Here is a 22,473-nt window from a genome sequence, read left to right as displayed (position 1 = left end):
GTATTTAAAAAGACAGTTCCTCATATCCAGGAATGCAATGATGTTTTAACAGTAGGAAATTAACCAGTGTAACTCAGCATGAACATTAAAAATCATATGGTCATCCCTGTAGAATCAAAAAATATTAATAAAATGTAGCATCTTCAATATTTTTTAAAAAGATAAAAGATTCTTAGAACACTGAATAGAAGGAAACTTCCTCAATTTGATAAAGGGTGCCCACAAACAGCAACCCAGAGCAGGCATCACACTTTTAAGGCTGGAAGCAAGGAAGAGTGGCAAGACTGTCCCTTCTGTTAGACATGTCACTGAAGCCAACAGTCACCTCTGGAGGCAAAAAATTAAGATGATCTCAGTTCTCACAGGTGACATGGCTGTGTCTGCAGCGAGTCCACCTGAAGCAGTGGTCAGGGCACTGAGCACTGGGGTCAGGAGTCCACAGGGTCGTGGGCACAGATGCCCACCTGATGAAAATGTGGCTGGCCACTGGGCAGGCTCGGTGCCTGACACTCTGTTCTCACTAAACAGAGAATCTCAGCTCTTGAAGCTGTGTCCTCAGCTCTGTCCCACCTACTCTGTATGGCCTCGACAACTACCCTTCATTAACTGGCTTGTGCTTAGGTTCTGCTGCCCCCAGACCTGTCCAACTGTGGTTCAAAGTCAAGGTCCTCCACAAGGCCAACCTGCTCTCTGGTGCCTGTACGTGGCCTGTGCCTCTGTGAGGGAGTCCCAAGCAGTATTTGCTTCAATTCCTGCCTCTGTGGAAACTGTCACTTGTGTGGGCAGAGTCACCACAGGCCGGGATTGCCCACCACAGAGCCGCATGGTCCCAGACCTTCAGTTCTCCTGCCCAGGCTCCCAGGGAAGAGCCGACCAAACAAGTAAACCACCCCAGGGCACCGCCCACTGCACGGCCCCTCATGGCTTACTACAGCTGCTCCTTCTGGGGGCCTCCCACTCCCAGTAGCTCTCAAGACTCTTGGGCTCCTCTTTGAACTTTGGGAAGCAGGCAGGCTGTGCTGCTGCCCCACCAGACGGATCAGCAAAGAGGGTGAAGTGAGGTCCAAGGAAGAGAGACCTGTGCTCATGGAGGTAGAACAGGAGTCAGAGTCTGGTCTGACCTGTCTCCTCCTGTGATGGTGGCCATGCCGGGCAAAGGAAGCCTGGCACTTCTGAGTCTTTCCAAGCGAACAGTGAAGCTTTCTCTCCACAATACTTGTCTCTGAACGTCTTATGCATCAACACAGGCTGCTCCACAGAAAGAACGTCTCCAGGAAGCAGTGAGCTGAGGGTCACGTTCCTGGGCATCAGGAAATAGCTTATCAAGTCCTCCATGTCAAAGAACAGGAGCAGAAGGCAGGTAGCCTCTCAATCAAAGCCAGGGCCTGCCCCAGATTCCGTTTTTACTCCCCTTTCCCTATTTCCCTGCAGAATTGTTGACTACAGTGTTTAAGGTGTTACCCCACATGGGAAAAATACTAGCTTTAAAAAGAGATGCTTGCAAAGAAGAAATACAGATGGCTAATAAACACATGAAAAGATGTTCAGCATCACTCATTATTTCAGAAATGCAGATCAAAACTACCATGAGGTATCATCTCATGCTGGTCAGAATGGCCACCATCAAAAAGTCTATAAACAGTAAATGTGGGAGAGGGTGTGGAGAAAAGGGAACCTTCTTACACTGTTGGTGAGAATGCAAATTGGTACAGCCACTATGGATAACAGTGTAGAGATTCCTTAAAAAACTGGAAATGGAACTGCCATATGAGCCAGCAATCCCACTGCTGGGCATACACATCAAGGAAACCAGAATTGAAAGAGACACATGTACCCCAATGTTCACTGCAGCACTATTTACAACATCTAGGACATGAAAGCAACCTAGATGTCCATCGGCAGACAAATGGATAATATTACTCAGTTATAAAAAAAGAATGCATTTGAGTCAGTTCTAATGAGGTGGACGAAACTGAAGCCTATTACATACAGCGAAAGTAAGTCAGAAATTGAAACATTAATACAATATATTAATGCATATATATGGAATTTAGAAAGATGGTAATGATGACCCTATATGCAAGGCAGCAAAACAGACACAGATGTAAAGAACAGACTTTTAGGCTATGTCAGAGAAGGCAAGGGTGGGATGATTTTGAGAGAATGGCACTGAAACATGTATATTACTGTATGTAAAATAGGTGACCAGTGCAAGTTCAATGCATGAAGCAGGGCACCCAAAGCTGGTGCTCTGGGACAACCCAGAGGGATGGAATGGGATGGGAAGGAAGGCAGGAGGGCATTCAGGATGCGGGGGACACATGTGCACCCATGGCTGATTCATGTCAATGTATGGCAAAACCCACCACAATATTGTAAAATAATTAGCCTCCAATTAAAATAAATTAACTAATTTAAAAAAAAAAGACGCTTGAAGAAGAAAACATCTTTGACACTCCAAGGAGTCTGAATGGTGGTGTTACTGAGTTCACACTCATCCTGCTCTCAATACAACGGGTCAATAAATCAAGAGACGAGATGTTGGGACAAGGAGTAATAACTTCATCTGGAAAGCGAGTACACTGAGAAGATGGCAGGCATGTGCTCCAAAGAACCATCTTGGCTGAGTTAGAATGCAGGCCCCTTTCATGCTAGAGGGGAAGGAGTAAAGTCAGACACTTCCGGATTCCCATTAGCTTCCAGAAGGGACATGTGAATTTCATCCTCCTACACTAACTCACAGGTAGGCCTAGTCAGGAGGGTTCCTAGAAGGTATTTTAGCTTACTGCTCATTACCTGGGTTCCCAGAGATGGGCCATTATGTAGAATTTAGGCTTAAAGTAAACATCCCTTTAGTGACTAACATAGAATACAAGTTAATTCTATTAAGAGATTTTTCCCTATTATTAGAGAAACTAGGTTAAGAATAAACAAAGATCTCATCAAGAACAATGTCAACCAACAGACAATACCTTTTCAAATGCTAAGTAAAAAAAAGAACCTAGAATTCTATGCCAGTAAAAATACCTTTCAAAAATATAGGCAAAAGAAAGACATTAAGACAAGCAACAGCTGAAAAATTTCACTGCTAACATACCTGGATGACATGAAATGTTAAAGGGGGTGATTCAGGCAGAGGGAAAATGACACCTAAAGGAAATTCAAATTTACACAAAGGAACTGGAAATGGTAAATATGTAACTTAAAACCTTTCTTTCTAGTTTAAAAAGTGCTTTGATATCATACTACTATGTATAAAATAGATAACCAAGAAGGACCTACCACAAAGCACAAGGAACTATACTCAATATTTTGTAATATAAAGAAAAAGAATCTGAAAAAAAATTGATATAATTGTATCTCTGAATCACTTTGCTGTACACCTAAAATACACACAACACTGTAAACCAACTATATACTTCCATATAAAAAACTGCTTTAAGCTAATCAATTGTTTAAAGCAAAATCAAAACAGACTATGGGCTTTTGTAACACACACAAAAGAAAAATACATGAAAACAGCAGCCTGGAGACTGAGGGCAGAATTGGCGTATTTGATTAATAAAAATGCTCACAAAACAAGTGAAGAGGCATAATGTGTATCTTTAACACCAGAATGACAATTATCAATGATAACTAAATATACATATTGTAAACCCAAAGCAATCACAAAATTTTAAAATAGAAGTATGCCTGGAGTCAAAAAGGAAATAAAATTCCTTTTTATTTTAGGAAAACAGAAAAATAACAAATCCAAAGGAGTCAGGAAAAGAGGGAGAAAAAAGAAATAATGAACTGATGAAAAACAATAGCAAGATTGTAAATTTAAATCCAATTGCATTGTTGTGACCAGTCAGAACACTCCAATGTTAACAGGCAGAGACTGTCAGGTTGGATTTTAGAAGATACTGTTATACACTGTCTACTAAAACACTACTTTAAATAAGAAGACAGAGTAAAAGGATGGAAAAATATATCTCCTGAAAACATGAATGAGACAAAAACTAAAATGGCAGTATAACCAAAAGGGTTAGTCGCTCAGTCGTGTGCAGCTCTTTGTAACCCCTTGACTGTAGCTCGCCAGGCTCCTCTGTCCATGGAATTCTCCAGGCAAGAATACTGCTGTAGGTTACCATTTCCTCCTTCAGGGATCTTCCCATCCCAGAGATAGAACCCAGGTCTCCTGCACTGCAGGCAGATTCGTTATCCTCTGAGCCACCAGGAGGGAGCATAACCAAGACAAAGTCAATTCAGAACAAGGAACTGCATACGGATAAAGGGGTCATTTCTGAATGATAATGGGGCCGATTTGCCAGGAAAATCTAGCAACCATGTGTGTTTGCACCTAACAACTAAGTAAAAGTACCTGATGAAAAAACTGATAGGACTTAAGAGAGATCTGCAGATACCATGGACGTTAAAAGAATAAACCCACCACTGTGACTGGAAACGCCAAGGTTCTCTCAGTAATTGATACAACAAAAATCTATAAAGCTAAGAAGATTTAAACAACACTGTCAATCAGTTTGATCTAATGGACATTTAGAGGTCACTCCAACCCCTCTCCTGTGTGTCCAAGAGAGGACACACATTCTCCTCAAGGGCACACAGCACATTCACACAGAACATTTTTTACCATAAGATCAGCTTCAATGAATAAACATAAGAGGGTTGAAATTGTGTAAAGTATGTTCTCTGAACACAGTGGAATTAAATTAGCTATCAGTAATGGAAAGAATACCTGGGAAAAGACTAAATATTCAGAAATTAAATAATACACTTCAAAAAAATGTACAGCTCAAAAAGAGGCAAACTTACAAAATATTTTTAACTTAATAAACACAAAACACACACAAGAAAACCGTGCAATGCAGCTGAAGCATGTGACCGTGTTTGATGCAGGGTCTGTAAAGAGGTTAGTCAGTCAGTCACTGAGTTGTGTCCAACTCTCTGCAGCTCCATGGACTGCAGCACACCAGGCTTCCCTGTCCATCACCAACTCCTAGAGCTTACTGAGACTCATATCCATCGAGTCAGTGATGCCATTCAACCATCTCATCCTCTGTCATCCCCTTCTCCTCTTGCCTTCAATCTTTCCCAGCATCAGGGTCTTTATCAATGAGTCAGTTCTCTGCATCAGGTGGCCAAAGTACTGGAGTTTCAGCTTCAGCCATTAGTCCTTCCAATGAATACTCACGACTGATTTCCTTGAGGATTGACTGGTTTGATCTCCTTGCAGTCCAAGGGATTCTCAACAGTCTTCTCCAACACCACAGTTCAAAAGCATCAGTTCTTCAGTACTCAGCTTTCTTTATGGTCCAACTCTCACATCCATACATGATTACTGGAAAAACTATAGCTTTGATGAGACGGACCTTTGTAGGTAATCTTTCTATAAAGAGGTAAATGAGGTCATGTGGGTAGGCTCTAATCCAACAGGACTGGTGTCCTCCCAAGAAGAGATCGAGACATAGGCACCGTGAGGGAGCCACGTGAGGACACAAGGAGGGGACAGTGGTCTACACAACCAAGGAGAGAGGCCTCAGGAGGAACCAGCCCTGCTGACATCTTGATATCAGACCTCCAGCCTCCAGAGTTGCAGGAAATTAAACTTCTGGTGTTTAGGCGCCATCTGTGGTCCTCTGTGATGGCAGCCCTCACTCACTAAAAGGTCCCTTCTCCCAAGAATCATTCTGTGTTACCCATGTTCCAATGTCCTGTGTTTTGTCTGGTTTTCTAGCTATGTCAGGTGGCAGGGTAAATCCAATTCTGTTTTTCCATTATGTCCATAAGCAAAAGTCAGAACTGACTTTCGGTCACTCAGAAACATCTGCTCCATCTATGATCCATTCATAGAACATCAGATCAGAAAGCAATGAGGTGAAGACTGGTGTCCCCCCAAAAATAAGTCCACAGATTTAAGAGGAAAAGGTTGACTACTATAATAAGAGCCTTCCTGTGACAATGGCTTAAATAGACAATGTTTCCTTCTCTCTCCCATGGGCAGGTTGTCCACTGAGGCTTTGACTGGTCAGAGCCCCCTCCACCACCTCCTCCTCCATCCTGTGGAGTTTGCTCCTGTCTTTGTGGCCAGAGACGGAAGTCAACACATCCACACCCCCGCTCTCAGAAAGATGGGAAGAAGGAGGGTGTCCCCACTAAGGGTCAGGCCTGGCTGCAGCGCAGACTGGAAAATGCATTTAGGGGCCATCCTGCTCTCAGAGGAGGAAGGTAAAGCCAGTGTCTATCAGGTGAGGCTTCTCTATCAAGAGATCGAGGAGAAGAAGCCTTCTCACTGAGACGCAGGAGTGAATTAACTTCCACAGAACCCGGTTTTCCTGCAGATCACGGCAGCTGTAGCTGGGCTTCCCTTTTAGCTCAGCTGGTGAAGAATCTGCCCGTAATGCGGGAGACCTGGGATTGATCCCTGGATTGGGAAGATCCCCTGGAGAAGGGAAAGGCTATCCACTCCAGTATTCTGGCCTAGAGAATTCCATGGACTGCATAGTCCATGGAGTCACAGAGTTGGACACAACTGAACTACTTTCACTTTCACGGCAGCTGTATGGCTTAGGAGGCAGGAACCCCAAGGCCATGAGGTGACCACCTTGGGACATCCCAAGACAGTGGTCCTTAGACTGAGTAAAAGGAGAAATGAGCAGATCGAAGACACTGGGCCCAAAACCAAATGTTGAGGCATTCTGGGAGCATAGCCTCAGCTGAATATGATGGACAGGACTGAGTGTGGTCACTGAAGGGTTTGACCAAGCTTTGTGATTTCAATTCTGGATATATTTCTGGGTCTAAACATTCTGACAAGACCCTCAAGGAATTTATTAGAATAGCAGGACCCAGCCCACTGATGGCTTGTTAGCTGTTACAGAAACAAAGTATAGAAGCTCCTGTTTGTCTGGGAGACACACAAAGGGCAGTGGATTGTGGGGGCCTCCACTACTGTTTCAAGAAAAGCTCTGCTTTCATCTGGTTTGTATGCTAGGTTTCCAGATACGATTTCATTTGAACAGAGAGTTCTGGGGATTTGAGGATATAAAGTTTAGAACAATTTTTACAATTTTACTTGGCTGATGCAACCTGACCTTTTCTATTAATAAACAAATAATTTCAAAACCTGGAAATCACCTGGTCTGAAACTGAGGGAAGCCTGCCTGCCTTTCCAGTCCTGCCTAGCCAACCTGGGAGTCCTCTCCAACTCCCGATTCCTGAAGGCAGCTGTGTGACCACTAACCCTTCCCCAGGTCCCACAGCTGCACCTGCCTTCAGCTAGACTTTCCAGGGTGGGGGAGCCCTTTCCCTAAACTTACCTTAGCAGTTTTGGATTTACTTATGTCATGTCCTCCTTATGGAGAGAACCCAGTCATGCTGGTTGGTGAAACACAATAAACCGCACATTTCTGGAAATACGGTTCTACAATTACTTGAATTGTGCATGAATCTCTTTCCTTGAGGAATGCGTATCGGTGATTCTGACATCTTGTTATATCTACCTGTGTGGCCAAGCTTTGAGCAATTGATAGATGTGGTATTCAATGCCCTGACACCTTCATCTGAATTATAGAATACTCAACTGGGCAGAGCCCTGTGGTATGCCACTAGAGACCTCCCTGCGGATTGACAGTGATTTGACTGGGCCCCACGGAAGATTGTAAAGCATTTGATTAAAATTGTAGGTTCTGGACTTCTCTGGCGGGGCTCAGTGGTAAAGAATCCGACTGCCAATGAAGGAGATGCGGGCTCCATCCCTGCTCCGTGAAAATCCCACAAGCCAGGAACAACTAAGCCCTTGCGCACAACTACTGAGCCCACAAGCGGCAACTACTGAAGCCCGCGTGCGCAGAGCCCACGCTCAGGAACAAGAGAAGCCACCACACGGCAACTAGAGAGCAGCCAGTCCCGGCTCCCGGCGACTAGAAAAAATCCATGCAAGCAACGAAGAACTATCACAACCAAAAATAAATAAATTACTTAAGAAATAAATAAAGAGTAGGTCCTTTGATGAGTTCGCTGAAAAAAACACAAATCTGCGATGTGGCAGGCGAGCAGCTGCGAGGTCATTCCCAGTATGATTTACGTTTATTAGGGCTCTGACGCACATTGAAGATGCATATTAAAGGGCTGAGTTCAGAGGGACGTATTGGACGTGCCACGGTGTGGGTAGCTTGGTGGTGTTGCAGGGCCTGACCCCTCTTCCCGTGATCAGTCAGCGTTCAGGCCACAGAGCGGCCCTACGACGTACCGAGGGCCGCCGCCAAACACGATCCAGCCCGGAGGGTTGAAGGCCTCAGCGTCTGAAACCAGCGTCAGGACTGCGTCTGCGACCGTACACAGAGCGCACCCACACCCAGGCCCGGCCCGCAGCGGGGCCCAGCTCTGCTGTCCAGGGTCCACACGCCCGGCCGGGGGAGAAGAAGGTCGGGCCGGGTTGGGTAGACGTGCGAGGGAAGTGTGGTGGCGGGGCGGGGGGAGAGGAGGTGTGGCGGTGGGGCCAGGGGCAGCCTGAGGCGCAGGTTCCCCCTCCCTCCTCCAGGGCCTGCCCCGCCCCGCCCCGCCCCCGCCCCCTCTCCCCTCTTCGCCTGTACAGAAGCTGCCTCCCGAGCGGCGCCTCTGCCCGGGCTTGTCCGCCGGGTGAGCGCGAACTCTGAGGAACCCTCTCAGTAGCCCCGAGAGGCAGCAGCGGCTCAGCTTCTGACTTTCATTCAAAACGGGTCATTGGACTTTTACACTGAAAATTAAGTTTTGAAAAAGCCGGTTACTTACGTGGTTACAGAAAACAGCACTGAGGGACCTCCAGACACAGCCCTCCCACCGCCCGGTTGCGCTCCCCGCGTCCTTAACTTTCTCGTGTGAAACACGACACGAACGAAGCACACCCGTGTGCCCGTCACCGTCACACACACACACACTCACTCCCCATGCCTCCCCTTTCTTAAAAGAACGCGCGCCGTCCACTCCTCGCCTGCCTCTTCAACCACCTAACGGGAGCCGCTGCAAACTCTTGCCTCCCCGGTCAGCACAGCGGCCCGAGTCTCGAGCGCGAAACCCGAGCATGAGCCCGAGCGCCGACGTGCCGTGCGTGGGTCCCGTGCGTGAACGTACCATCGACGTGTGTCCGAGCGTCGACGTGCCGTGCGGGGGCCCCGTGCGTGGGTCTCGTGCGTGAACGTACTGTGGACAGTGGACGTGTGTGTCCAGTGCTCCTGGGACACGGGTGCGCCGAGTACCCTTCTTGGGCCACACCTGCGTCCCTGCGACCAAGCAGCGTCCGCCTGCGATCCCCGTATCGCGTGGACCCCGTTTTTCTGATTCCGAGGGCGGCTGCACATCTTCTCTTAAAGGGGCCGTTGTGTTTCTTTTTGGGAACCGGCAGGGCAAGAGCTGCTTAATTTTCTTATTTAGACAAAAGCAGTTAGGTGCCAAAAAGCCGAGGGCCTGAGGGGCCTCTGGCACGGGGGACAGGCATGCTGCGAACTACAGAGTGGGCAGGGCTGTCTCCCAGCTGGGTTGCGGCTTGACCCAGGGCGTGGGGTCCCTGGGAAGGAACCTCGCCCCCACCCCCAGGTTGAGCCCCGGGCGAGCCCCGGGGCAGGAGGCAGAGCCCGTCGTTCCGCCCCACTCTCCCTGCCTCCGTCCCCGCTCGTCTCCTTCCTAGGGATCTGCGCTCTTGCCTTGATCCGTGTTCAGCCCCCACCACTGCCTGGTACGCGCCCCTCCTCGAGGGCCTGGCGTCCAGCCCATTCCCAGCTGAACCGCCCCCTTGGTGGTCCCTCCGCGGCGCGGCCCCCCGGTGCTTACCTCCTTGGGGGCCTCCCGGTTACCTGGAGCCTCTTCCTCCGCAGTTCCTTCTACTCTTACCGGGACCCTTACGGACACTTCCTGATAGGAGACCCTCTCCTTTTGCCCGACTGGCCCTCCTCCCGTCCCGGTTCAAACAGGCCCACTCCAGCGCTCTTGAATCTGAAGCCGAGGCCTGGCAGGTTCCCCGGGTCACTCAGGACCCGACCTGGGCCAGAAGAGGCTGTGGCTTGTCCGGCTTCAGAACCAGCCCTGGGCACCGAGTCCTTCCCACGCAGCGCCTCTCCAGCCTCCCTGAAGTCCTGGCAAGGACCATGTGATGACTCTGGGCCCACCAGGTGGCCAAGAGTGGCTCCCAACTCCTGTCGGCTGGCTAGCAACCTCAGCCACTCTCGTCATTTGTAACATGAGAGGGATTGGGACACTGGGGGCTGTGCCTCTCCATCCACAATACGCTTGACTCACAGCCCCTCGCTGCTGCCCTCCCAGTCCCCCTCCTGCTTTAGAGGGGGACGTTCCCTTCTCCTGTTTCACCCAGGGGTTGGGGTCCCTGGGAAGGAACCTTGTCCCCACCCCCAGGTTGAGCCCCAGGAAAGCACCGGGGCAGGAGGCAGAGCCCATTACCTCTGTATTTTCTTTCTGCTTTCCTTTTGTCCTGTGACCTCTGTCCTTCCCCACAGGGGTGAAACCAGCAAAGGGAAACCCGCCAGGACTTGGATGTGGCTCTTGGAGTGGGGGGGGGGGGGTGGTCAGTGGTCGATGTGTTCCTCCCTGCCTTCAGGACCCCACTAGGTGGCCTGCAGATCCCGAAGGCATTGCCTGCCCTTCGCCCTCATGCCCAACACACTCTTTCCATGGAGGTCCCAGGCTGATCGCCCAGCCTTGGGAGTTGGTCCACTGAGCCATGAGATCTGGGCACTTCATTTAACTTCTGATCTCTATTGCTCTTTCTTTGGGATTGTAATGAAAACTGACCTTTTCCAGTCCTGTGGCCACTGCTGAGTTTTCCAAATTTGCTGGTATATTCAGTGTAGCACTTTAACAGCATCGTCTTTTAGGATTTGAAATAACTGGAATTTCATTACCTCCACTAGGTTTGTTTGTAGTGATGCTTTCTAAGGCCCACTTGACTTCGCATTCCAGGATGTCTGGCTCTAGGTGAGTGATCACACCATCATGGGTCATGAAGATCTTGTTTGTATAGTTCTGTGTATTCTTAGCACCTCTTTAATATCTTCTGCTTCTGTTATGTCCATTACCATTTCTGTCCTTTATTGAGCCTGTCTTTGCATGAAATGTTCCCTTGGTATCTCTAGTTTTCTTGAATGGATCTCTAGTCTTTCCCATTCTATTGTTTTCGTCTATTTCTTTGCATTGATCACTGAGGAAGGCTTTCTTATCTCTCCTTGCTATTCTTTGGAACTTTGCATTCAGATGGGTATATCTTTCCTTTTCTCCTTTGCCTTTAGCTTCTCTTCTTTTCTCAGCTATTTTTAGTCCTCCTCAGACAACCATTTTGCCTTTTTGCATTTCTTTTCTCGGGGATGGTCTTGATTACTGCCTCCTGTACAATGTCATAAGCCAGGCTTCAACAATACAGGAACCGTGAACTTACAGGTGTTCAAGCTGGATTTAGAAAAGGCAGAGGAACTAGAGATCAAATTGCCAACATCTGCTGGATCATCAAAAAAGCAAGAGAGTTCCAGAAAAACTTATATTTCTGCTTTATTGACTATGCCAAAGCCTTTGACTGTGTAGATGACAATGAACTGTGGAAAATTCTGAAAGAGATGGGAATGCCAGACCACCTTAACTGCCTCCTGAGAAATCTGTATGCAGGTCAAGAAGCAACAGTTAGAATTGGACATGAAACAACAAAATGGTTCCAAATTGGGAAAGGAATACGTCAACGCTGTATGTTGTCACTCTGCTTATTTAACTTATATGCAGAGTACATCATTCAAAATGTGGGGCTGGATGAAGCACAAACTGGAATCAAGATTGCCAGGAGAATATCAATAACCTCAGGTATGCAGATGATACCACCTTTATGGCAGAAAGTAAAGAGCCTCTTGATGAAAGTGGGAGAGTGAAAAAGTTTGCTTAAAACTCAGCATTCAGAAAACTAAGGTCATGGCCTCTGGTTCCATCACTTCATGGCAAATAGATGGGGAAACAATGACAGACTTTATTTTGGGGGGCTCCAAAGTCACTGCAGATGGTGACTGCAGCCATGAAAATAAAAGACGCTTGTTCCTTGAAAGAAAAGCTATGACCAACCTAGACAGCATATTAAAAAGCAGAGACATTACTTTGTCAACAAAGGTCCATCTAGTCAAAGCTATGGTTTTTCCGGTAGTCACGTATGGATGTGAGAGCTGGTCTATAAAGAAAGCTGAGGGCCGAAGGATTGATACATTTGAACTATGGCGTTGGAGAAGACTCTTTGAGTCAAGAGTCCCTTGGACTGCAAGGAGATCAAACCAGTCAATCCTCAGGCAAATCAGTCCTGAATATTCATTGGAAGGACTGATGCTGAAGCTAAAACTCCAATACTTTGGCCACCTTATGGGAAGAACTGACACATTGGAAAAGACTCCGATGCTGGGAAAGATTGAAGGCAGGAGTAGAAGTGGACGGCAGAGGATGAGATGGTTGAATGTTATCACCAACTTGATGGACATGAGTTTGAGCAAGCTCCAGGAGTTGATGAAGGACAGGGAAGCCTGGTGTGCTGCAGTCCATGGGGTTGCAAAGAGTTGGACATGACTGAGCGACTGAACTGAACTGAACTCCATTGCCCATCTGGCCAAGTGTCTTTGGTCCGGTTTCCTGGAGAGGTGAGTGGAGGCTTCATCATGGCAGTGCAGCCCTCCCCTCCCCTCCCCACCCCCAAGTTCACTCCATTCCTATAGAAAAGAGAAATAGCTCCTGGGGCTAAGCTCCTCTCCAGCTCCAGTGATGTGAAAGTCAGAGGTTCTGGGCAGTAGTCCAGGCCAGGAGAGCAGCTCCTGGGCCACGGGCAGCCCTCCACCTGCTACTGGTGACAAGCACCCTCTTGGAAATCGGCAAGCTTCCTGACACCCCTCCTGCTGGTGGGTGTCAGGCACCCCACACCTGGTATTCCAGGACAGATCTCCTTGGCCCAGACTCCTGAGGCAGGGCTTTGAGTGTGCTCATCTGAAGGCCGATTCCAGGCGCCTCTAGCCCACAGGACCTGCATGACTCCTGGCATGAAGGCTTCCTGCAAGCAAGGGAGGAGCATCACCTATAGAAAGCCATTCTGCCCTTCCATGCAGGCAAGACCCTGCAGGGCACCTAGAGATGCCCACGCCCACCCAGGCTCAGTTCTGCTGGCCCAGCAGTGGACTCCTCCCCATGCCGGGTGTGGCTGTCTGGCGCCCCCATCCCCTCAGCGCCCTACCACCCTACCACACAGACCCCAGGTTCCCCACTCCGAGGCTCTTGGTGGTGGCAGGGCTGTGTGCCCACAGGAAGTGGAGGGGATGTGGGGGTCTTCTGCCAGCTTAGCTCCCACCCAGCCCGCGCCCACCTGACTGCTCCCCCATTCAGAAACCAGACTTCTCCACGTTGTTTTATTTAAAGACTCGGAATCACAGGCATCGTGGTTTGTCATCAGTTCGTTCCTCCAAAATCACACACATCTGTGTCTAACAGAAACAACGGGTGCGTGTGTGTGACTGTGCAAAGTGCCAAGCATTTCCCAGCCAGAGCCCGCATTCACCGCATGGCTGCCACCCCTGACTCTGCTTCTGTGGCCCGCTGGTGGCCCTGGTTAGCCCTGTGTCTCTGGTCTCAAGACCAAGGTCTGCACTGAGAACAGAGTAGTTATCTATTGAAAGGAAACTTGGTGAAACCTCCACAAGGTGGCAAATCTGAACTGTGGTGACTAGCGCACCTTTTGACAGTGGAAGCTGTAGGTGTGGTCTCCTCTCTACAGTCACAGGAGGGCCTCTTGGCCTGGGGTCCCCCCTCCTGTTCCTTCACTGCCGGCCCTGTCAGAACATCTCCAGATGCGGCAAGGGCCACTGGAAGGGCTAAAGAGATGGGCTTTTCCAGACTCCCACCAACGCCAAGGCCACTCTAGCCCTCGGAGGACCAAGGCTGTGAACATCAGGCTCCCCAGGCTCACAAGGTGCCTGCAGAAGTTCTGCCCATTTGCTGTCTCCCCAGAGATCTTTTCAACCAAGTCCTGACTAGTTTTACAAAAAGGCAGCACCAGATGTATGAAAAATAGGCAGTGTACGACCTGTTAGAGATTTATAAAGTCTAACAGCTTTGCAGTAAAAAGGTGTAAGAAAGAAGTACGAGAGCAGGACAGTGGTAGCAGGCGAGAAGCACTGTGTACACCTCGCCCGCGGGAGCCGAGCACTGCCTCAGGGACCTGGCCGATAATGACCTGGGCCAGGGCACCATGCTAAGGGGCCCGGTGGTGGTGCCTGAGGTATAGATGGGGTGAGGAGCAATCCAGACCCAAGTGAAGCCCGGAGCCGCCTTGAGAACACCCTCCAAATGCGCTGGGCCCGTGCTCCCTGTCAGCCCCATGAGTAGAGGGCAAGAAGGGTCCTGGGAGCAAACCACCCCACAGTGCGTGGGTCCTGCCGCCTGCCTGGAAGGACTGGGGCCTCTGGCGGCTGCTCCCCTGGGGTCCCTGCACCTCTGTCCCTGGGGGGCAGGCGCAGCCTCAGAAGCTCTCCACGAAGCTGCCAGGGAAGAGGCCGGTGCGGCCGTTCCTCTGCAGGGTCCCCTTGTACCAGCCGTCCTCACGCTTCTTGTGCACAAAGACCACGTCCCCCTCCTTCAGCTCGATCTCTGCCTCGCTCTGGGGCGGGTATGAGACCACCACGCGGTACCTGGGGAAACAGACACCGGGGTGAGCGAGCAGCCCATCATCTCCAGGGTTCCAGGGCCTCCCGCCCCTGTTTATGGACCAACGTGCCATAAAATCCACCTGGGTCTCCGCTGTGGGAGCCTCTGCCTGCTGAGTGCCTGGGCTCTGATCAGGAACAGACACACAGGCCTCAGCAGGTGGCCCCCCTCCCCCCGAGGGCTCCCCAGATCTGAGACAGCTGTGCCTGGCCAAGGGCACAGGGTGGGTCTGCACTCCACACCTGCCCGGAAAGCCTCAAGGAGGCAGCTCTGAGGACCAGCCTTCTAAAGCACCCCTAGGATGAGGGCAGATGGCTGTGACCTGGCCTCCCTGCCATCCAGCCCAGCAGAGTTGCTGGTCACACCCCTCCAGCTGGGGGTCACACAGGCATCCCACTGGTGTCCCACTGGCCCCATGCCCACTGCCCTTCCGGGGGTGATGACTGGGCAGGGGGCTGAGGGCTCCATGCACAACCTACTCTGGGTGATCTGGTGGCCATCAGAGCACCTGTTTTCACTGGCTGCAAACCGCACACACCACAGGCTGGGCATGGGGGGTCAGCGAAGTCTCCCTGATGGACCTGCCAAGCGCTCGGTCTCACCATGCTCCTCGTCTCTCCCCACTCCACCTCCACCCCCAGCCCATCATCCACACCACCCTCCTGGGCTGGAACCACGTGGCTCAGACAAGAAGCACGCTGGGAAGAGGACCTGTGCTTCCATCTGTCCCCACTCCCTCCAGACCTACCTCAGCCCCAGGGTTCCACCTCTCAGGTCAGCTCCACCCACTGGTCTGGCCCACAGGTGACCCGGACAGGGACCTCCTGCTCCTGGGCTCAGTCTGGCCCACACCCCTGCTGTGGGCAGCGGCAGAGAAGGAGTGGCCGAGGCTGGGCTGGGGAGAGCCATTTCTCAGCCAGGCCACCCTCTGTTCTCCCAGCCCCACAAGCCCCACAAATCCCCAGGTGTCCTCCCTGGGCCAGAGGTGCAGATTGTGACACCCCTTCTCTCCAGTCACCCCCTGCTTTTGGAGCTCTGGGCCCTCCCTCCCCTCTCTCTGAGGAGGGCTGCCTACCCCCTCCTCCCTCCCTGGCTGGGGAAGGGGAGAGATTCCTGACCGTGCCCTGGGCTCTGCCTCCCCATCAGCCACAGCCACACCAAGGGCCCCTGAAGGAGTCTGGCAGCTGGGGGTCCCCAGGGTCCTCAAGGGGTTTTGTCCACAGAGCCTCTGACCTGGTATTTCCTGGACCTGGAGGAATCAGGATGTAATAAAGCAAGAGGTCCCAGGTCAGCTCTTCTAGAAGTGAGGCTCACAGACTGGGCACCCTGGGGCCACTGGACGAGATTTTGGGGGGAGTGGACCAGGGAACAAGGTTCCTCAGGATCTGCCCACAGATGTCTAAGGACCAGGGTGCTGAATGAAAACATTAAGACCGACTTCATCCTCCTTCAGCCAGCTGCACACAGCCTGGGGGCCAGACTGTCTGGCTGGAGTTGGTGCGGGGCTTGGGGAAGATGCTCGGGCAGAGAAAACCCAGGTACCAGCTGGCTCCAGGCGGTGGAAGCAGGGCAGAGAGAAAGGGGGTCTCTGGGCTGGCTGGGCTGGTGAGCAGGCCCTGATGCTGAGAGAGCAGGCCGGCCCAGCTCCCCAGGTACCTGCAGTATGCAAGGTGGGGCCAGTTTCCACCTTGGTCCCTTTCAGGGTGAGGAAGGGGTGACAGCTCCTCCCAACCTGGCATATCTGTGAGCAGCTGCCTGCTGGCCACTCCCTGGAGGAGGCCGGGTGGCTGCTGGGACACAGCAGCATGAGGTCAGCCGACACCATGCAGACGGCGTCTCCCACCCCTAGCACCCAGGCTGCATGACCACCAGGACCGGCACCTCCCCCATGGCTTCCAGCCACCATTGCCTTCTCCTCTGCAGACACCTGCCACTCCCTTCCAACCCCCCCAAGGAAAGAACACAGTGAGATCATTTCTCACAAGTTTTAGCTTTTGCCTCAACTGCCAGATGTGAAACAAGCAACTTTAAAAATGTAATTAAAAATTAATTTAGTGCTTCTGAGCAATCCCGTGATTTAAGGAGTCCAGATGGATGACGTGGACCAACTGTCTATGAGACGGGCATTCGGGATTCCATCCTGATCCTTCCAAGACACTGAAGTGCAGATCTGAAGGGCCAAGAGAACAGGCAGGGCAGCAGCTTGCAGCACAGTCCTGGTGTCGTGCATCAGACACACACAGCGAGTCTGCAGACTGGGCTCAGGAACCACTCGACTGCTGCAGGCGCTATTGCCTGGCATGAGGGGTAGGGGGCATCCTCTGTGTCACACGAGGGGCCCTGATGAGGACAAGGGGTCCCAGGTAGGGACTGTGGTCATCACAGCGGTGTCCTACCAGACCTTGGAAATGGTAAGAATACACGCTGGACACCACACTTGAAGGTCTACATGGGCCTAGAGTCCCTGCGGCGTCTGACAGATTCCCACAGACAGCACCTAACAATGTACACATCTGGCAGTTCTGAAAGCCTGACGTTCGTCACAACCTCACAGGGACACAGTTGGTCTCGGGGAGACTGTGTCCCCTCCCCTTTTCCTGCTCCTAGAAGCTGCCAGCGTTCCCGAGGAGCATTCCTGTTCTTCCTCCGACTCAAAGCCAGCACGGCAAGCTGAGCTCCTTGTCTGCCTGCGAGGACTCCTGTGTCACACGGGCCGCCTGGGCCTGGACGACCTCTCCACTTTAGGGTCAGCTGCTCGGTCCATCTGCCATCCTATCCTTGGTGTGGGGATTAGGGCAGAGATGTCTTTGGGAGCCATTATTCCACCTATCATGACCCACAAGAGATCAAGGCAAGAAACTTCTAAATCCCAACAGAGCTTGACAGCTGACAGGCCAGCGGGAGGTGAGGACATACCACCTATGTGTGTGAACATGAAGGACTGTCAATCAAAGGGGGGAGACCACCACCCCCACATGATCTCACTCACTGTCATGTACGTGATGTCACACGACACTGTCACGTCATCTTTTGTGTTGTTATGGTTGTCCTTGCCCTTGGTGTTCACTGGGAGGAGAAGAGGGCAACAGAGGATGAGACAATTGGATGACATCACTGACTCAATGGACATGAGTTTGAGCGAACACTGGAGACAGAGAAGGACAGAGGAGCCTGGTGTGCTGCAGTCCATGGGGTTGCAAAGAGTCGGACATGACTTAGCAACTGAACACCAAATTTGTTCGTCTTTTCCTGGGTACTAATTCAGCTGCTTTGCAAATATAATAACCCCCAGGCACCGTCATCCTCATCTTGTGTGTGGGAACTGGGACTCAAACAGCAAAGGCACTCATTTGGGTGACATGGCTGTTAAGTGGCGGACAGTGGTCATAGGAGGAGGACGGGGAGGGAGTACAGGCCGGAGCTCAGCCAACCCCAGCAGGAAGGCGGACAAGAGCTTTCCTGATCCCCAAGCAATGTCCAGAAATGCAACTCCCTGTGCACTGCCCAGAGGCTGGGGTGCTGCAGACCACCCAAGGCTAGGTTCCCGCAAGGGCAGTACCCTGGCTCCCAAGGTCTCCTCCTGAGAGCCTGGCCTGCCTGGGGGTGCTCCTCATGGTTCCCCCACACACACCTGGGAAGTCTCCCTCAACAGCACCCTCAACCTAAAGGTCTTTCCTCTGAGATCACCATCAGGGAGAAATGGCTTGCACGCAGGCGGCACCAGACAGGCCAGCGGCAGCGCCCCTCATCCACACGTTGGGAGTGTGGCCTGAGGCCAGGTGAGCTGCCCCGGCCTGAAGGTGACATTGCTGTCATCACGTCCTTGGCTCCAGCCTGTTTGGGCCAGGACGTGGCGTCCTGAGGGCTGCATAGGGCTGCACAGGGCGAGGGCCGCGCTAGGCAGTGCTGGCCACTAACGAGCTGTGCAGGGTGCTGGGCAGGAGGGCATCCGGGGCCCCAGGGATGACACCCAGATTAGCCGGGACTGTCAGTGAATGGGAGGAATTCCCTGAATTTTCTAGTTACTCAGAGACTCCTGAGATTTTTTACAGCAGGGTCTTTTAAGCCCCACATGGAGTCTGGAGGTTGAAAAGAACTCAGAGGAGACGTGAGGGCAGCTTTAGCACCCGCAGGGCCTGTCACCCTGACTGGAGATGCTCTAGGAGCCCAGCTGTGGGCCTTGGAGAAGGGCCAAACCCCTGCAGAGATCATAGGCAGCTGGGCTGGTCTCATGTAAGAAGGAAGGCTCTGATGTGGGAGAGCGGCCCCAAGGTGAAGGGAAGTGGAGGAAGAAAGGCAGATGTGTGGTGTGTGAGGTTGAGTGTGGCATGTGTGTGTGTGTGGTGTCTGTATTGTCTGGTGTACATGGTGTGTGTGTGTGTGATGTCTATATTGTGTCTGGTGTACAGGATGTGTGTGTGCAGTATCTGTATCGTGTCTGGTGTACATGGTGTGTGTGTGTGTGGTGTCTGTATTGTGTCTGATATACATGGAGAAGGAAATGGCAAACCACTCCAGTGTTCTTGCCTGGAGAATCCCAGGGACGGGGTCACACAGCGTCAGACACGACTGAAGTGACTTAGCAGCAGCAGCAGCATGGTGTACATGGTGTGTGTGCGGTGTCTGTATTGTGTCTGGTGTATATGTGTGTCTGATGTACATGGTGTGTGCGTGGTGTCTGTATTGTGTCTGGTGTACATGGTGTGTGTGCGGTATCTATATTGTGTCTAGTGTACATGGTGTGCCTGGTGTACATGGTGTGTGTGGTGTCTGTATTGTGTCTGGTGTACATGGTGTGTGCAGTGTCTGTATTATGTCTGGTGTACATGTGTGTCTGGTGTACATGGTGTGTGCAGTGTCTGTATTGTGTCTGGTGTACATATGTGTCTGGTGTACATGGTGTGTGTGTGGTGTCTGTATTGTGTCTGGTATACATGATGTGTGTGGTGTCTGTATTGTGTCTGGTGTACATGATGTGTGTGGTGTCTGTCTTGTGTTTGATGTACATGTGTGTCTGGTGTACATGTTGTGTGTGTGGTGTCTGTATTGTGTCTGGTGTACATGTGTGTCTGGTATACATGGTGTCTGGTATACATGTGTGCCTGGTGTACATGGTGTGTGTAGTGTCTGTATCGTGTCTGGTGTACATGGTGTCTGTGGCGTACTTGGTGTGTGAGGTGTGTCTCAGGTCACACGGAAGAGCTGGCATTGGTCAGTGTGGCCGAGTGGGGGAAGGATTCTGACAGATACCGGGACTATGTTCTCAGGAGATGCCCCTCCTTTTACCAGCTCTCGGAGGAGGAGGCGCTCAGAAAGGAAAGTTCTTCCTCCCTGCAGGCCCCCGGCCTGTCTGAAGCTCTCTAAGGACCGATGACTCAAATGGGCCTGCTCACACAAGAGGACGCTGACCTCTGGCCCTTCCACCTGATGCCTTGGTGAACTCAGTTCCTGATCCAGAAACTCTGGGCTGAACTCTATGAAATCGCTGGCTTTGGTGAAAAACAGATAAATACTGGCCATGTCATATGGTTTAACCCTGAGCCAATCTGGGGTGAGGGGGCCGGGATTCCAGAAGAGTTGCCTGGGGTGGGATCACTCCAGGTTCCGGTGGGGCTGGGGGTGCAGCTCATCTCTCTGGGCTCTGAACACCTCAGTTCTACCAGATTTTCCTTGTAAATCCGAACTCAGGTCGCAGATGGACTCAGAATGTGAGACCTGCTCCTGTTTTATCTGAGTCTCTGGGACAGTGAGGGACACCAGGCAGGTTCACTCCCCAGGAATCCCATCGTCCCTTTCCCCAAAGTGGCTCCAGGCCTCAGAGACCACCGCACCCAGGCCCGAAAGAAACACAGCTCCCCCCTGTTACCTCTCTCTGGGAAGTGGCTTGGGTTCAGGGCGGACAGCGATTGTGGAGAATGCGGCCGGCTGGGTGGGTGACGGGAAGCTCAGATCCAAGGAGCCTGCCTTCCTGTGCAGTGGCTCCATCCCCAAGGCGCCCTGCATCTCGCCTTCGATGGGACAGGACCCAGCCCTGCCGTGGATGGACAGCAAGGACACTTCGGGCCCCACCGCGCCCTGGAGTGAGGCGTCCACTGCCTGGGGGTCATGGGTGGGAGAGGTGGATGGCGGGGAGCGCGACTTCCTCCTGGTGGATGCACCGGCCAGCAGCTTCAACAGCCCACTCTTCCTGTCTTTCTAGAGACACACAAAACGAAGTTGGGTGAGTGCTTCCAGCGAGGAGTGTGGCCCTGTCAAGAGACTCTGGTCCTGGTCAAGTAAAGCTGCCTAGAGGAGGACGGCGAAGATGGAAAGCTTTCCCATCTCGCTTCCTTCCTTTCCTGAGATGTGGAAGACACGCCAGCACAGACCGAGACCTGGAGGTGCCAACCCGACAACCCCCTCCTCAGGAACCCCCTCCAGACTCCCGCTCTCAGGAACCCTGATCGCAGGACCCCCATCTCAGGACCACATCCCAGCCTGGAAACATCACCAGCTGAGGGCAACATGGGTCTCCTGCAGCGGGAGGGGGTGGTTATTCCACATTAGTACTGAGTATCCCACACACCTTCAGCTGGAGGCCCTAACAGCACTGTTTGTGGTTGTAAGATATGGGGAGCCAAGTTCCAAGTGTGTCACATATGTGTGTGCATGTATGAGTGAGGGTGTGTGGAGGAGGAAGATGTGTACACACACAGGTGCTTCTATGGCAATGTGCTGGCCTTGGTGTCCAGAGTTTGGCAGCTCTCCTGGAACTGACTGTTCTGACGTGAGATGAGGACTAGCTAGCTGGCAGGGGGTGTGGTGTGAAACAGGTGGCACTCTGAGTCTGACACGGAGCCCCGGGTCGGTGATGGCCACCACAGCGTCTGATTGGGTCATGGGGATAGTTGGACCCCACAGTGGCCTGATGGGGACTCCTTTTTCCACCCCAGCTGTTGGGGAGTCATTGGTGCTGAAATCACCACAAAGCGCACTTAGCAGGGACGTGTGCCTCAAGCTAAGTCAATAACACTTTAGTATGAAGAAATCTGAAGTTTTTCTCTACTCCCAGCACTGGTACTGATGGAAAGAATTGGAGCTGATGTCCTGAATGCACACCACGGCTGGCATGGGCAAGTCCCAGCCTGGAGGGGAGCAGGCATGGGGGCATCGTGGCACAAGGCAGCCTTGATTAGCATCCACCAAGAGATGACAATGTGGGACACATTCAGGAGAGTTTTGGCCAGTTAGCCACCAGGGGGCGCCATGCAGCTGGCTCGGAGGCGTTGCCAACCTCCAGATAGCCACCAAGCAGAGGAAGGGACTCCCTGGATGACAGCCTCCTAACTGAGACCAGCAGGGGGAGGGCACCGGCTCAGGTGCACAGAGTGTCCTTGGCGCTCACTTGGGGACTCTGGAAAGGGAGCCAGGCTGACAACAGACCCCCAAACACTGCGGGGTCTCTGGCAAAAACCCACTGGCTATCAAGTGGTCAAGTGGGATCTGGAGATGAAAACTCTAAAAGTAATCTAACAGTGTATGTGTGTGCCTGTGTGAATGTGCGTGCCTCTGCGTGAATGTCTGTGCCTATGTGTAAATGTGTGTGCTTATGTGTGACTGTATCAGTATGTGTATGTATGTATGTGCGCATGTGTGCATGTATCTGTACATCTGCATGTGCACATGGGTATGCATGTATATGTGTGCGCATGTGTATGCATGTGTGTCTGTGTGCATGTGTGTGCAAGCACACACAGGTGAATAAAATTAAGATCCATGTGATGGGTCCCCAAG

At 51.7% G+C, this 22,473-nt stretch overlaps 1 protein-coding gene across 2 annotated transcripts in view; it reads right to left on the bottom strand.

Annotated features, from left to right (window-relative positions):
* Positions 1-13,400: 13,400 nt before the first annotated feature.
* SH3RF3 (SH3 domain containing ring finger 3) overlaps positions 13,401-22,473 on the bottom strand; it is a 159,579-nt gene continuing 150,506 nt past the window's right edge. Inside the window, exons 9-10 of one of the 2 annotated variants that reach the window (XM_061155366.1) lie at positions 20,567-20,895; positions 13,401-14,684 (exon numbers count right to left, since the gene is read on the bottom strand). In XM_061155366.1, the coding sequence (XP_061011349.1) occupies positions 14,516-14,684; positions 20,567-20,895 (498 nt within the window). In that variant the 3' untranslated portion in view covers positions 13,401-14,515. Of the gene's footprint in view, positions 14,685-17,722; positions 17,767-20,566; positions 20,896-22,473 lie in introns of those variants that run through there. The other variant, XM_061155367.1, reaches the window with a different exon arrangement.

The sequence above is a fragment of the Dama dama genome, chromosome 11, assembly GCF_033118175.1.
Source record: "Dama dama isolate Ldn47 chromosome 11, ASM3311817v1, whole genome shotgun sequence".
NCBI lineage: Eukaryota > Metazoa > Chordata > Mammalia > Artiodactyla > Cervidae > Dama > Dama dama.
The sequence above is the reverse complement of the archived record's forward strand: the minus strand, read 5'-3'. Positions and strand labels throughout refer to the sequence as shown.